The sequence below is a fragment of the Rattus norvegicus genome, chromosome 17, assembly GCF_021556685.1.
Source record: "Rattus norvegicus strain SHRSP/BbbUtx chromosome 17, alternate assembly SHRSP_T2T, whole genome shotgun sequence".
Lineage (NCBI taxonomy): Eukaryota > Metazoa > Chordata > Mammalia > Rodentia > Muridae > Rattus > Rattus norvegicus.
Genome location: NC_141550.1, coordinates 15,436,227 through 15,451,217, shown reverse-complemented (window position 1 = coordinate 15,451,217; position 14,991 = coordinate 15,436,227). Strand labels below are relative to the sequence as shown.

The 14,991-nt window shown below is 51.0% G+C and overlaps 1 protein-coding gene across 40 annotated transcripts in view; it reads right to left on the bottom strand.

Moving 5' to 3' along the window:
- Positions 1–3,538, bottom strand: part of Wnk2 (WNK lysine deficient protein kinase 2) — a 109,366-nt gene extending 105,828 nt beyond the window's left edge. For 37 of the 40 annotated variants that reach the window (XM_087590433.1, XM_087590440.1, XM_087590443.1 and 34 more), the window contains exons 1-2: positions 2,990–3,254; positions 1,779–2,461 (exon numbers count right to left, since the gene is read on the bottom strand). In XM_087590433.1, coding sequence (XP_087446559.1) covers positions 1,779–2,459 — 681 coding nt within the window. In that variant the 5' untranslated portion in view covers positions 2,460–2,461; positions 2,990–3,254. 40 annotated transcript variants of the gene reach the window in all.
- Positions 3,539–14,991: the final 11,453 nt, after the last annotated feature.

Sequence of the window (14,991 nt, the reverse complement as noted above, 5' to 3'; positions counted from 1 at the left end):
GGACACAGGGCACACTTTAGGATCCTGGGCCACACGCTTTGCCCCTCCCCATCCCCACCCATTCTGCATAATCAAGGCTGTCTCTGTACCAGGTCTAGGATAGTGGTTCTCAACCTGTGGGCTAAGACCCTCTCAGAGGGGTTGCCTAAGACTACAGGAAAGCACAGATATTTACATCATGATCCGTAACAGTAGCAAAATTACAGTTACAAAGTAGCAATGAAAATAATTTTATGGCTGCGGGGAGGAGGGGCACCACAACATGAGGAACTGTATTAAAAGGGTTGCGGCATCAGGAAGGTTGAGAAGCACTGCTCTAGGACATGCCAGGTAAAAGAAAGGGGTGGTCCTCATAGGAACCGCAAAGGAGGAAGGAAACTCAACTCCTGCTGAAAGTCTCCAAGAGACACCACTGACCCTCTCGTGTGAAGCTGTATTTCCATGACAGAACCGAAGGGCAGTATGGAGACAAGCCCTTTGAAACTCTTTGTCAGGGGCTGGGGATTTAGCTCAGTGGTAGAGCGCTTACCTAGGAAGCGCAAGGCCCTGGGTTCGGTCCCCAGCTCTGAAAAAAAAAAAAAAAAGAACCAAAACAGAAACTCTTTGTCTCAGAACAGATTGATAGGTCACCTCTGAAACGAGCGCAGTTTGTACACACATGCCGAGCACGCTGCGGGTGCTGAGAACACAGCCCCTGAATCTCATTTCTGAGCCAAAAGTGCAGGCATCCTGCAGTGGACAGCAGCCCTGGCACCCAGCTCACCCAGGTTTGCCCAGGATGCATTAGCCCTGGAAGGCCAGCTAACTTTACAGGCCAACGGGGTAGGCTTACACCTCCAGCCAGCACTCTCCCAGTTGGCCCCTGCCTGACAGCTGCCCCTCCCTCCCAGTAAGGGAGGGCCTGTAAACACCCCTTGTGACAGGAGCTGCCTCCCCTTCCAAGGCTGGCCCCAGGACGGCTAGGGTTGCGGTTTATATAATCTTCAGGCCCAGGGCTGACACAGCTAACGTGAGGGCAAGGTTATGAAAAATACATGCTGAGCCTCTCTTCCAGAAAAGAAAGGAAAAAAAGAGAGACAGAAACAGAGATAGAAGTAGAAGGAAGAAGGGGGTAGGGAAGAGGTAGAGAGAGAGAGAAAGAAGACAGGCATTTTTTTTTTGTTTCATGACTTTCACGCACTCATCTAATGTGTGAACAAACCAGGCTCTTAGACACCAGGAAGCTGCTGACAGAGCTTCTAGGCCTTGGCCCGCAGGGCCCCAAGGACCCACCAGGCTTCATTCCTGAGACCCAGGAAGCCCTTGCGGGCATCTGCAGCTATCACACCTATATCTTGCAGGGCAAAGGAAAATGCTAATTTGAGGGCAGCTGGGAACCTCCAAGTCCGCTAGAAAAGGGCTCAGAGACAGCCTTCTCTCTCACTACCCTCGGGTCTCTACTGAGTCAATAAAAGTGGGTTCTGAGGACGGACCAGGAACATGGGCTGACAGAATGAATATCCACTGCCTACTCCAGAACCTATGTCACCATGGGCATGGTTGGGTACAGCACATACCCAGCCTTGACCTCCAAGATGACAAGCCTCAACCTGTGCACAGGTCCAGAAACAGCACCAACAGGCTATCCATTACACACCGTACATGTCCTGCAGGACACCCACACAGATGGTGACACATACCAGCCACCATCCCCAGGGCTGCCTAAAGCCCTGCATAGGAGCAAGGACACACCCAAGGACGCATATGCTGACAGCCCACCTGCGGGCAGCGGCGCTCACCTGCAGTTCACACCATGCTACCTCCACCCAGGTCTCCGTGTCCAGCCCCTTGTAGACCGTCTTGAAGGAGCCCCGGCCCAGCTCGATGTCGAACTTGAGGAAGCGGCCGTCCAAAGAGGTAGCCACAGCCTTGAGGTCGTCCTCATCGTCCTCCTCCTCCTCAGGTTCATCCTTGCGTGCGCGCCCGGGCTCCGGCTTTGCCTCGGTAGCTCCAGTGTCCTCCTGGGTTGGGGCGGGCGCCTCCTCCTGCGGCGGGCCGCCGTCGGGGACCGGGGTGGCTGCAGCTGACGCGGTGGTGGGATCTGGGCTGGGCTCCTGCGTGCCCGCTCGCTCCGGGCCAGGGTCCGAGGGGGCACTCGGGGAGCCAGGAGGCGCAGCGGGCGCGGCAGGCGCGGGCGCGGCGGGGCGGCCCCGGGCGCGCTCCGCGATGAGGCGGCGCGTCTTGCAGAGTAGAAGCACCCTGCGCTGCAGGGGCTGTGGGGGCTGCGCGCTCGGCGTCTCGGCCGCCTCCAGGCCCGGCGGCTCCTCCTGGTCCGACTCCACCACGCTGCGCCGCAGGAAGCGCTGGGGCCCGAGCCGCGCCGCCCTCGCTCGCGGCTCCGCCATGCCCGCCGACCCCGTGCCGCGCCCGGCCTCCATCAACGCGCCGGGGGCGTCTCGGCGGCCGCCATCGCCGTCCATCTCTGCGGGCCAAGGACACACGGGCCCCGCGTGAGCGCCAGCCCCGCCGCACCTGCCTGGGCCGCGGGATGAGACAGCGCCGCCTCTGGGCCCGCGCCCTGCCCAGCCCCACCGCAGAAGTGGCCTGCCGGGCGGTCCTCTGCGGGCTCCGGGGAGAGGGGCTGCAGATCTGCTCCCGAGGCGTGGATTGCAAGGGGATGCCCTGCCTCACTCAGCCCCGAGCCGGGAACATGGCCTGTCTCAAGCTGTCCCAGGGACTCCACAGGGGACGACCTGCTAGGTGTCCCTGAGGGCCCAGAGGAGCTACAGAGGGCTCCAGAGGCTGGAAAAAAGGGTCAAAGCCAGCACAGAGGCGACCCCGTTAGGCTATCCCGCGGGCGGGTGGGAAGGGGACAGGGAGGCCCGCGGTAAGGGGAAGCACCGGACAGGAGCCTGCTCCACAAAGGACGCGGGCCCGGGGCGCGCGGGGAGGGGGCTGCGGCGGCGCGGCGCGCACACAAAGGCGGCGAGCGGGAGGGCTCGATACTCACAGGGCGAGCGGGCGCTGTCCATGCCCGCAGCCCGGGGACCGGGGCGAGCGAGGCGGGCGAGGCCGCGCTCTGGGGTAGGAGTCTTCTCTAGGGGCCGCGTCGCGCTGGGGCGGGGTCCTGACTGGGGCGGGGGTCGCCAGGCCGTTCTGCTCTTGCGTGCTGCTCCCTCGGGCCGGGCCGCTGCGGGGCCGCGCTCCCGCGTGCTCCTGCCGGCTCCGCGCGCCTCCGCTCCCGCACCGGCTCCGAACTAGCGCGCGGGGAAGGCGGGGCTTCCGTTCGTCCCACCCTCCCCAAGACCAGAGCGCGGGGCGGGGCCTGGCACGCCCACCTGGCTGCGGCTGAGCGCCGCCACCTGCGGGATGCTCCCCATCGCCTCCACCTGAGGCTAGAGTCCCATTTCGGCGCCTGGCCCTGAAGCTCTTTGGAAGTGGTCCGCTGAACTGTGGACCTTGAGGGGCTCTATATTCCCCGGAGGTGGCAGGCCACAGACAACGTGACTTAGCCAGAGCTCCGAATCCTGGAACGTATGCCAAGACAAAACAGACAACCCCAGGGTATCCTACTCTCAGGAGCCCAAGCATGGTCACAAAATTGGAGCGTCTTCCGGACCTTTCTGTATTGCCAGGATATGGGAAAACCTCACTATCATCCACGGAAGTTAGTACCAGTAAGCACTGCGTTCCCTTTTTCGATTAAGCAAATCCAGATCTCAAAGACAGATGTCCTTTGCCCTGATCAGTGGCGTGGTGACCCAAGCCTGTAATCCCAACACCAAGGGGAGGAGGCAGAAGGATACTTGATCCGGGAGTAGGACCACATGGCAACAAAGAAACCGTCTCAAAAATAAATGATAGATAGAAATAGAAAGGACTTCTCTGGCCTAAATCTCAGAGGTCCCAAGATGGAGACTGGAAGAGATTTCCAGAAACCTCTTGACTCACCATGTTGATTGTTATCTCCCCCCAATCCCCAGGACTCACAACTTCCTGAGCTACTCAACTCCTACAGACAAGCCCCTCCCCCAGGGGTCTCTGAACCGACTGCAAAGGTCACAGAAGACTGAACTGATTTCTGAGCCCGTGCTAGGCACCTGCTTAAACCCACTTCTCACCTGCGCTCGCTCCTTGTGACACACATCATGGGGTCCACTTCACCTGAAGAAAACAGCGCAAAGGAAGATACCAGAATGTTCTGATCTCTTAGCTCACCCTGATGGCGCGGCACCCTGTCAAAGATGCATGTTACAAATATGAAGGGATGCCCAAGGGCTGCTGGCCCCGAGAGCCTTCGACATCAGCAACTCACGTGACACAAAAGCCAACGCTGACAGAACAGTTACCCAGTGATAGGATTTCCCTGGCTCTGCTAGGGTCTGGCAGTGGGTTCTAATAGCAGTCAAAAGTTACTTTATAAGACTGATAACCAAATCTTTTCCTAGCCGAGTTGGGTGGTAGCACACTGTCAGTCTTCTAAAAGGGGGACGATAGGGCTACTTACATTATGAAAACTGAGAGCCATCTAACGTCAGGACTCCACCGTATACCCCAGAGACCCACTGGTTAAATCGTGCGCTTGGCACTGGGCTAGGCATTTGTCAGATGCCTGTTAATTTGTATTATCTCATTTCTCATCTACCTTGGGAGTCAGGCGTGAACGCAAAGCCCACTCAAGCCGGAAGCAGAGCACAGGTGCCAGCCCTGCAGGTCTGCAAGTCCCTGGAGATGGGGATCCAAGCTGCACATCCCAGGCTGGGGCGGAATGTGAGCGAGGACCTTTGTGTCTTCGCCAAGGAGGCTAAAGACCCCAGCATTGGCTCTCCTAACCTGAATCTGCAGGTTAATTTCTCCCGGACTGGGTTTATCCGGCAAAGGCCCTCTAGGTCCTGACATGTGTATGCAAGCTATATGTAGGGCCTATGTATGAGAAATCAGGACAGAAGGATCTCAGTATGCTAGTCTGCCTGTCTGTCTCCTTATTCCAACAGAACATGGTGACAGCCTGTGGCATATACCTGCTGAGTGACTGGTGATGAGAGCACCCAGCCACTTAGAACGTCCAGTAGAAGTGTGGTGCTACATACCGATAACCCTAGCAGTCAGGAGGCAGAGGCCAGTCTGGGCTACCCAGAGAGACCTTGGCCATACCTACAGCTGTTGTCCATACACCCTCATATGTGCTGATGAAGAACTATGACCCTACCCACAAAACTGGGGTCCAATCCAGGCTGAGCTGGATCTCAGAGAGCCTGTGTCCAACTGGGCACCATGTGCTTTATAACAAACTCCCTGGGGGTGTTTTCCCACTGCCCCATTTATATACCTCCTAGGGCGAACTCACTCCCTATGCCAGCCCTTGGAGTCCACAGCTATGAAACTACTAGGTAAGGCCATTGATCTCCAGGCCTTATCTGCAAGGAATCTCAGACTAGTATCACTAGCAGGCCCTTGGAATTCCAACAGAGAGAATCAAAGGCTCCTTTGTACAGGATTTAGAAGCCAAGGACCCACTCTGTGCCCTTCTTCAGGTTCCCGGACATCTCTGAGTCTGTCTCCCAATCCTAAACACTTCCTACTGCGTTGCTAGGTTTCCTAGGGCTCACAAGCCAAGGCTACGGGTGGATGTCTGCAAAAGCACCAACCCAAGGGCCTAGTTATAGCATCTGCTGTTGGCGCTCAGTAGAACTGTATCCAGGGTTCCCTCCACTTGAAGATGAGGATGCAGAGGCTGAATCCAGGCACTATTCCACCTTTAGTGGCTGCTCAAGATCCAAAAAAAAAAAAAAAAAAAAAAAAAAAAAAAAAAAAAAAAAAAAAGTGGGGGACTTCTCTCTGCAGTTCTCACACTTCTTACCTTAGCCTCAGCCCTCACCACCTCATTGCCTAAGAGCCCTTCATGTGAAAAGAGTCACCAAGGTCAGACACCTGAAGAGACATCTGATTTGCTTGCCTATGGACGGGTACAGCAGTCATATCCTACAATGTCACCACATACTCCAAAAAAAAAGGAAGGCGGCTAGGAGGACAGGCCACTCCTACTGGCTATTGCCAGAGCCCACAAGGCCTTAATTAGAAAGAGGAGTCAGTATTGCCAGGGGAAGCCTCACCAATCCCCAGGTATTGCTGTCAGGTACAGGTCTCAGTTTGCCTGTGTGCTAGCCTGTCTAGAACTCAGGTCTGACGCAGCCAGTTCTCAGCACTCGTTTTCCCTGGGCACTCCTGGGAAGTTGAGACAGATGAATGCAAGACACGCTGGTAGTTGCAGCACACTGATGGAGACAGTTCTGGAGGACGGGTCACAAAGGGGCAGGGCAAGTGGCCTGGAGGTGAGGAGTGTCACAGGAAGTCCTCCCTGAGATCTGAGGAAGGATGAGGCAGGACAAAGGTCAGGCAACATTGTGTGGCCCAAGTTTGTGACAGTTAGGGGACAGAGCCTCAGTCCTAGGAGGCAACAGATGGCTGGGACAAGCCCAGGCCACGGTTTGTTCAACCTTGTACCTCACTCTAGAAAGATAGGAGCTCTTCCTGGGAAGAGCCTTGGGAAGAGGATTGGGTGTCACAGAGAGGCTTTACTACAATGGCTTTGCCCTGCTACAGGAAGGAACGAGGAATCCTGTTTCCTCCCAATGATGAGGCACCATTAGAATTCCCTGAACTCTGGGCAGAGGATATTGTTCAATTGGTAGAGATCGCCTAATGGGAAACAAAGCTGTGATGGCTCACTTCGGTTGTCCACTGTGAGGAGTGGTTCTCCCGGGCAGGCAGTCCTGGGTTGTCTAAGAAAGCGAGCTGAGCAAACAAGAAGTGTTCCCCTGTGATCTCTGTTTCAGTTCCTGCCTCCGATTCCCCCAACCCAATGTTGGACTGTAACCTCTTTTCTTAGTCGTTGTTGTTGGGAGTTTGTTGTTTGTTTGTTTGTTTGTTTGTTTTCAAGACAGGGTTTCTCTGTATGGCCCTGGCTGTCCTAGAACTCTGTACACCAAGCTGACCTCGAACTCAGAGACCTATTTGCCTCTGCCCCTTCCAAGTTCTTGGATCAAAGGCATGAGCCACCTCTGCTCCGTGGACTATTACCTGTAAACCAGATAAACCATTTCTTCCCCAAGTTGCTCTAGGTCGGCATTTGATGACAGCCAAAGAAAGCCAACCTGGTGTCGTGAGGCCTGCCTGTAATCCCAACGTTCAGGAGATGAAGCACAGACATCAGAAGTTCAAGGCTATCCTACCCTAACATAATAGATTGGAGGGGAGCCTGGGCTACACGAGACCCCTTTTTAAAAATCCCAAAAGAAAAGGAAACAAAGAAAAAATAAAGTTACTGAATAAGATACATAAATCAGAAAATGGCCCAACAGTCTTCTGAGTAGAAACTGATGGCTGGGAAGGGCTCTCTTTGTGATCCCAGGGGCAATTGAGTTTCAGATGACAGTTCTGGGAAGGCAGATGATACCGTCTAAATAAAACTGTCCGGATTGGAGTAGAGTTCAGTGGCCTGAATGCTTCTGTAGTGAGCACAGGGTTTGGTCTCCAGCATTGCAAAAATAAACAATGAAGTATATTGAACACACTGAGAAAGAAATAGAAAAAGAATTCCATTCACGATATCCTGGAAGAAATAAAATACCTAGAAATAAACCTCACCAAGGAGGTGAAAGAATCCTATAATGAAAGCTTTAAATTAACAAAGAGTTTGAAGAAGCCACTAAAGAGACCTCCCGCACTCAAGTTGACAAAATGGATGTTGGGAAAATGGCTATAGTCTCAAAAGACACCTGCAGGTTTAACATGATCCTCATCAAGGGTCTAATGACATTCTTTCATTGCAGCAGAAGAAGCCATCTTAAAGTTCATGTGGAAGCACACATAAAACACACACAAGACTAACCAAAGCAATCTTAAGCGATGATGATGATGGTGGTGATGATGATGATGGTGGTGGTGGTGGTGATGGTGATGGAGACACCACCATACAGGATTTTCAAACTGTACAGCCCTAGAACTCAGACTCCCAGGATTGTCCTCAAGTGCCTGCTGAGCCATCTCACCAGCTCCTTGGGTTGATTTTTTTTTAAACTTAAAATATGTGCTTTCAAAACTTTTAATACATGTGTGCATGCCCACGTGGGAGTATGTACATGTGAACGAATGTGCCCTTGGAAGCCAGAAGAGGACATCAGATCCCCTCCGCCCAACCTGGGGTGAATGCAAGGACGATCAGTACCGACTCTTAACCACTGAGGGAAGCCCTCCAACCCTTGTTTTGATTTTAGATTTCTTTTTTAAAGAGCACATGCTCATTTATAAGAAAACAAATAAAATTCAAATGGGGGCCTGGGGGTATAGCACAATGGTAGAATGTTAGCACATGTCAAGTTCTGGGCTCCATTATATATATATACACACGTACACATACATATACATCATAGTTATATACATAGATGCACATTTACATGTTAATCTTTGTGTACATTTACATATACATTTGTCTACATTTATGCATATATTTATATACACATTAAATGTCTATTTGCATAACATTTGCATGAACATTTGCATGAATGTTTACAAGTACATTGTGTATACATTTGCACATGTGCTTGCATATGCATTTATGTGTACATTTAGACGTACATTTGCATATGCATTTGTATGTATATTTGCATATATGTTTATGTATATATTTGCACATGTGTATTTGCATGTACATTTGCGTGTGTGATTACATATACATATGACGTACATATGTGTCACTACCCAAAATGCACGGGCTCTGGAGGCCACAGCTTTATCTACAGGCAACTTGTCCCCATGGGAGATGCTCAGCAAGTACTTATCGAACAAGCAGATGTAACTGATATCTTTTTCCCAAGCTCAGATTTACTTAATTTGAGGCATACATTATATCTAGAGCCACACATATTTCTGGACGTTTCTATTCCTGGTCCAGAGTGAAAGGCCCCTAAATGATATGGAATGAACAAGTGTTTGAGGTTCCCGAACCCGAAGGCCCTGCTGAAGGGGCGCCTTAGGTATGAAAGGAAGCACGGCCCATCCTCCACTCACTGTTCCCAGCATGAACCAGGCCGGTTCTCAGGAACTAAATTCAGAGAGCTTGAACACAGAGGAGTGCCGAGAAGCCCAGTGGGCCTTGCTGCAGTGACAATAAATACAGCCAGCACTCACAGCACTCAGACGTACCAGGACTGACCTAATTTTCTTTTTCCCTTTTCTTCCTTCCTTCCTTCCTTTCTTTCTTTCTTTCTTTCTTTCTTTCTTTCTTTCTTTCTTTCTCTCTCTCTCTCTTTCTTTCTTTCTTTTAAGGAAAGCCCTCCTGTCACCCTGAGACATGACAAAGATGACACAGGTATAGGAGGGACTAAGGCACAGAGAGGGCAACCACGTAGAGTATATCACCCAGCCCGTGTGTGTCTGGGTGTGAGGACTGAAGGCTTGCCACCATACCTTGAAGCTGCTGTATGGCCAGCCCCAGGCCTCGGAGAGAAGCCCTTAGCTCTCTAGAGGTTTTGGTTTTGGTAGTCTGTCCTACAGACAGGCAGGTGGACCAATCCCTCAATCCCACCCTGACCTCGGGCGACTCCATCTGCGCACTACCTTTGAGAGCAAAGCACTGATTCTGTGTACGTTTCCCTTGTCCCTGATGCCTTCTGCAGACCTAGCTTGTCGTGCGGCCTCTTTCTTGTCCCACTGCCCTTAAATGGAGGCAGCCGTGCAGACTGGCACAGGCTTTGTGGAAAACAGTTTATAGCTGAGGCAGCAGTCCATCTGAATACAGCTCTTACCGTTTAAGTCAGTAATTCCTTTTGCAGAGTCTGTTCCAATGGAGTGACCAGTGATGTATGAAGGATTATTTATAATAAGCACTGGAAATCGCCAGGATGCAAGAAATCGGGTTAAGTGAACCACACTATTCCTACACAATCAAATATGCCCGGGCCACATAAATACTGTCTGCGGAGTTTTGCGATGGCAAGAGATGGGATAAGAGAGAAGAGGGGTTACAGCAGGGAACTGCTCACAAAAGCCTCCAGTCGCTGCAGCTTTTCTACACTTGGGCCAAAGCAGCCCTAGTCTGTGTCTTCAGAAAAGGAGGACTCGGTCTCTCGCCAGATGTGAGACGAGGAAGGGCGTTCCACATCGAGCACGGTCTGAGCAAATGCGCAGGACCAGACTGAAGAACCTGGATCAGATTTGAGCCCTAGCACCTCCCCTTGGCCGTGACTTTGGATGTATCCACTAATTTCTCTGAATGTCTGTGTTCTCGCTAATCAGCATGACAACGGAGGTACCTGCCTTGAGGAGTTGTGAGTGATGCTACAGCCCAGACCCCTGGAACTCTGAGCAGTTCCCAAAGTGGTCAAAACATGGCAGAGGGACTGGGCTATGGTGGCTCTGTCGTGAAGTGCTCGCCTGCAAGCACAAGGACGTGAGCTCAGCTCCCCAAGGTCCCTGTACAAAGACAGACATGGTGGTTTCTTATTTCAGGGCTGGAGCTCACTGGTCAGCCAGGCTAGTGTAATTGGTGAGCTCCAGACCAATGAGATGCCCTTGCTCAAAGAGTAAGGCAGCGTTTCTGGGATCTCTTTTGGACAGCATCTGGTGTTGTATCTCTTATCTCTACATAAACAAACACACATGTGCACTCATTCCCAGACCCCTACACACAAAATAAATAAAAAACTCTTCTTACTGCTGCTGAGATGGTGTCCTGACTCTGAGCAAACTCCTCAGCCAGGGTATCCTAGGTCTCGTGTCCTCACCTTATTGCCAAGTACTACTCACAAACAGAGGGTTGGCCACCAAGTCAGAAGACCTGTCCAATATGTCCGGGACACGCCTTATCTCTCTGTTTCTAAAAGATGTGGAAGCCCACGAGGACTCAGTGGTAGACGTAGGTGCCATAAAGCCAGCAGTGTTATGCACAAAGCTGCAAAGGCCAGGTGATAGTTAGTCTCAGTACCTGCTAGATCTCTGTGACAAGGTCTGTTAATCCACCAGGTGAGATGAGACTACTACCATAATTTTTTTTAAAGATTTATGTATTATATATAAGTACACCATCGCTGTCTTCAGACACAGGAGAAGAGGGCATTGGATCCCATTACAGATGGTTGTGAGCCACCATGTGGTTGCTGGGAATTGAACTCAGGACCTCTGGATGAACAGCCAGTGCTCTTAACCACTGAGCCATCTCTCCAACCCTACCACAAATTTTTGAGCCAAATTTGAAGCAAGCTTTATTAAATACTGGCCAGGGTGATGAACACCGACCAGGCCCATACCTGGGATGCCCAGAGAATGGCTGTGAATTACATTAGGTGTTGATAAAGGCAAAATCCACAAGGCTACCTACTTCCTGCCTTTATCCAGTAGGGGACAAGCATGTGTCTTCACATACTTCCTGCCCATGTACTTCCCACCTACCTGTCATTGAGCACATGTTTTGCATTTGGAGCAGTCAACCTTATTTACAGAGGTGAAAACTCGTGGTTTGTTATCCTACATGAACAACAGCCCCCAGCATTCCAGGAAGCTATCTGACTTCGGGTGAGTGGAGCTTACAGGATATTCATACCTTGGGAAAGTGAGGCTTACTTTCTCAAGTGAGGCATTTTTATTCTATAGATCTCTTGAGCACAGTCATTAAAACTTACAATATAGCTTTAACCCTCACAGGTTCTCTAAGCATAGCCTGTGCTTATTGTCTGCCACAGACAAACAGTCATTCAGCTTGGAGAGGCTGACTCAGACCTGTGCCAGCAGGGGTCTCTCAGCCCAAGTTTCCAATTTGCATCCAGCAGGGCCCTGGGTCGTCTGAAAGTTCCCACCAACCACCAAGGGGCTGCACTCTCCTCCTTGAGGAAGCAGAGGGGGTTTTTTCCACTTAGCATGTGTGCAATGTGCCTGGCTTCTGGTGTTTTTCCAGCAGGCTCAATTCAAAGTGCCGTTGGCTGTCTCTGGAAGCCCCTGGCTTACTCAGCTAAAGACATGTGAACCTGGCAGACACCAACAGCCTCCAAAGCACCTGACCCTGGAGTTCACACAAATAAATGAACAGGTCACATGACCGGTCACATGGTGGGCATCATTTGCCTGAGGCATGCTGCCCAGAGGATACCTTGGGACCCCAGATTAGAAGTCAGAGAAGATATAGAAGTTTGTCCTTTTCTAAAGGACCCAAGTAGGCGGGTAGAGGGAATGAATGGCTCAGCCATCAAGAGCACTGGCTGCTCTTCCAGGGACCTGGAACCCACATGGAGACTCACAACCATTTGTAACTCCAGTTCTAGGGGATCCATCACTCCCTTCTGGGCTCCAAGGGAACTGCACAGATGTCGTGCGCAGGCATACAGACAGGCGCCCATAAAACGAATTATGAGTTTTAAAAATAGACAAGCAGGGTAGAGGATACGACTCAATTGGTAAAGAGTTTTATCAGCACATGTGAATGCATGGGGTACAAGGGGATAGCACACACATATCATCCCAACCCTTGGGAGATGGAGGCCGAAGAGTCAAGAATTCAAGGTCATACTCAGCCACACAGGTCGTTTAAGGTCATGTCTGGACCATACAATACCCTGTGGCAGAAGGACAGAGAGAGGGATGAAGGGAGAGAATTGACAGGATACGAAAGGCTCCCAAATGTGGACTTTTTTTTTTAAGTACAACGTTAATAATGAAAGGAAAGTTACACCCTGAAACTATAGTGATTACTTCCATGATGCCGTGTTCTAACTACAGTGTTGAGCAAATGGGAGAGCATTGGGAGGCCTGGCTGGGAGATGCCCTTCCTCTGCTGGGAGTGGGGAAGGGCAATTGAAAATAACAAATGCACCTGCCCTTCAAGGTTCCCGCCATTTAAAAGTGCTCTGGCGTCGAGTCTTGGTCTTCGAGTTCTGCATTGGGGGATTAAATGGTCTCCTCATCCCACTTCTCACGCTCTCCTCCATTTTTAGCGACTGTAACAAAATATTTAAGCACCCAAGTCAGGGTGCTTTATAAAGGCACGCAGTTGGCTCACAGTTTTGGAGGCAATGATATTAGAGGGCACGACACCCACGGATGCTGGCCTCGCTGTGTCATAATCTGTGGCAAGACCGAACAAGCAACCAAAACAGAAAGCGCTTTTCTAACAGAGCCACGCTTCTGGCAACCCAGCTGTCCATTAATCCCCGAGCGATTAAACCTCATGTAAACCAGAGCCCTCAGGACTTAGTCTCATCCGGAAAACCCCATTCTTCCTGCTGTACTGGAGACCAAGTTTCCAGTGCACAGACTTTGGGGACACATGCTAATCATGGTACCTGAGCAGTGAGGTTGACACGTGGAGTGGAGCCAACATTTCACCTTCAGACAACCTCACCCTACCCACCTGGGAGTCTCTAGTGGAGAATCAGAGAGTGGGGTGCAAAGACCCAGAGGGAACCACAGGTGCAGGGAAGGGGCCAGGCCCAGAAAGGGGCTTTTTTTTCACTATGAGCTCATTGCCCTGAAGCCAGGGTCGGGTGTGGTCTCTTCCAACAAAATGCTTCGTGATAGGATCCAACTCCTCCCACCTAGTTCTGCAAGCAGATCAGGGAGAGTCCGCACAGGTGTGCTGCCGCCCTACACCTTCTGGCCCAGGGCAGTCTAGATCTAGTCCCTAAAGTCCCACAAAACCCTCATGAGGTAGAACCTCATCTCTCCATTCTAGATGTAACAACAAAGCCAGATTATGTGACAACCCACCATCACCCAAGTCACATGCTGGCACCCAGGGAGCTGGCAAAGGCTGAGGGCATAGCTCTGGGCCAGACTCTACAGGCCACCTAGCTCCTTGGGTCTCACAGGTTGTGGAGTTGAGTGCTAACAAGCCAGGACTGACAAGGATGTAGAGCAGGGCAGAGCTTCCAAAATGACGTCATTCCCTCCCCAAGACTGCACTGTTAACCAAAGAGTGATGGAGCCATAGGCTTAATGTTTCGGTTGTGTTTTCCTCAATGTTTATTTTGAAGAGTTTCACACCGGAAAGAAGAGTTGCGGATGTGGGAGACATGGCTCTGCGCTTAAGAGCGCACACTGTGGGGTTGGGGATTTAGCTCAGTGGTAGAGCACTTGCCTAGCAAGCGCAAGGCCCTGGGTTCGGTCCCCAGCTCCGAAAAAAAGAAAAAAGAAGAAAAAAAAAAAAGAGCGCACACTGCTCTTGAAGACTTAGTTCATTTCTCAGCACCCACAACTGTAACTGCAGTTCCAGGGATTCCAATGCTCTTTTCTGGCCTCTGCAGACACCTGCATGTAACACAAACATGATGGTGATGGTGATGGTGATGGTGATGGTGATGGTGATGGTGATGGTGATGATGATAGTGATGATGGTGATGGTGATGGTGGTGATGGTGATGGTGATGGTGGTGATGGTGGTGATGGTGATGGTGATGTGATTGTGATGGCAATTGTGGTGGTGGTGGTGATGATGGGGATGATGGCAATGATGATGATGGTGGTGGTGATGGTGGTGGTGGTGATGATGGTGATAGTGATGGTGGTGATGATGGTGATGAATTTCTTTAAGAAAGACATCGCAAGATATTTGGCCCCCTTGCTTTCTTTTTCCAAGTTACTCTGATTCCTGCAGTACTGTGGTAGGCTTAAACTATAGTTCTACCATTTCATGAAGGCATTCTTAAGAATGCTTTATGTTCTAAAACCCAAGAGTGCTTGGGTAAAACTGGTCTCTGGTCACTTAGATCAGCTCTAAATTCCTAAGATAAACTGGACTCTGGACCAGTCCTGAATTCCTGTGTAATGTGACCCTGAGCTAAAGGTTAACTGCCTGATCATATAAGGGCTATCTCTCAGCTTCTGTAAATAGACTTGCCTGTTGTAGATGCCCAAAGCTACCTTCCCAGATATGTCACCATTATGATTTCTTTTTTCCTTAAAAGCTAGAACAAACTGAAAGTCCAGGTTGCTTCCCACTAATCCACTTGGAACAGTCCCACTACT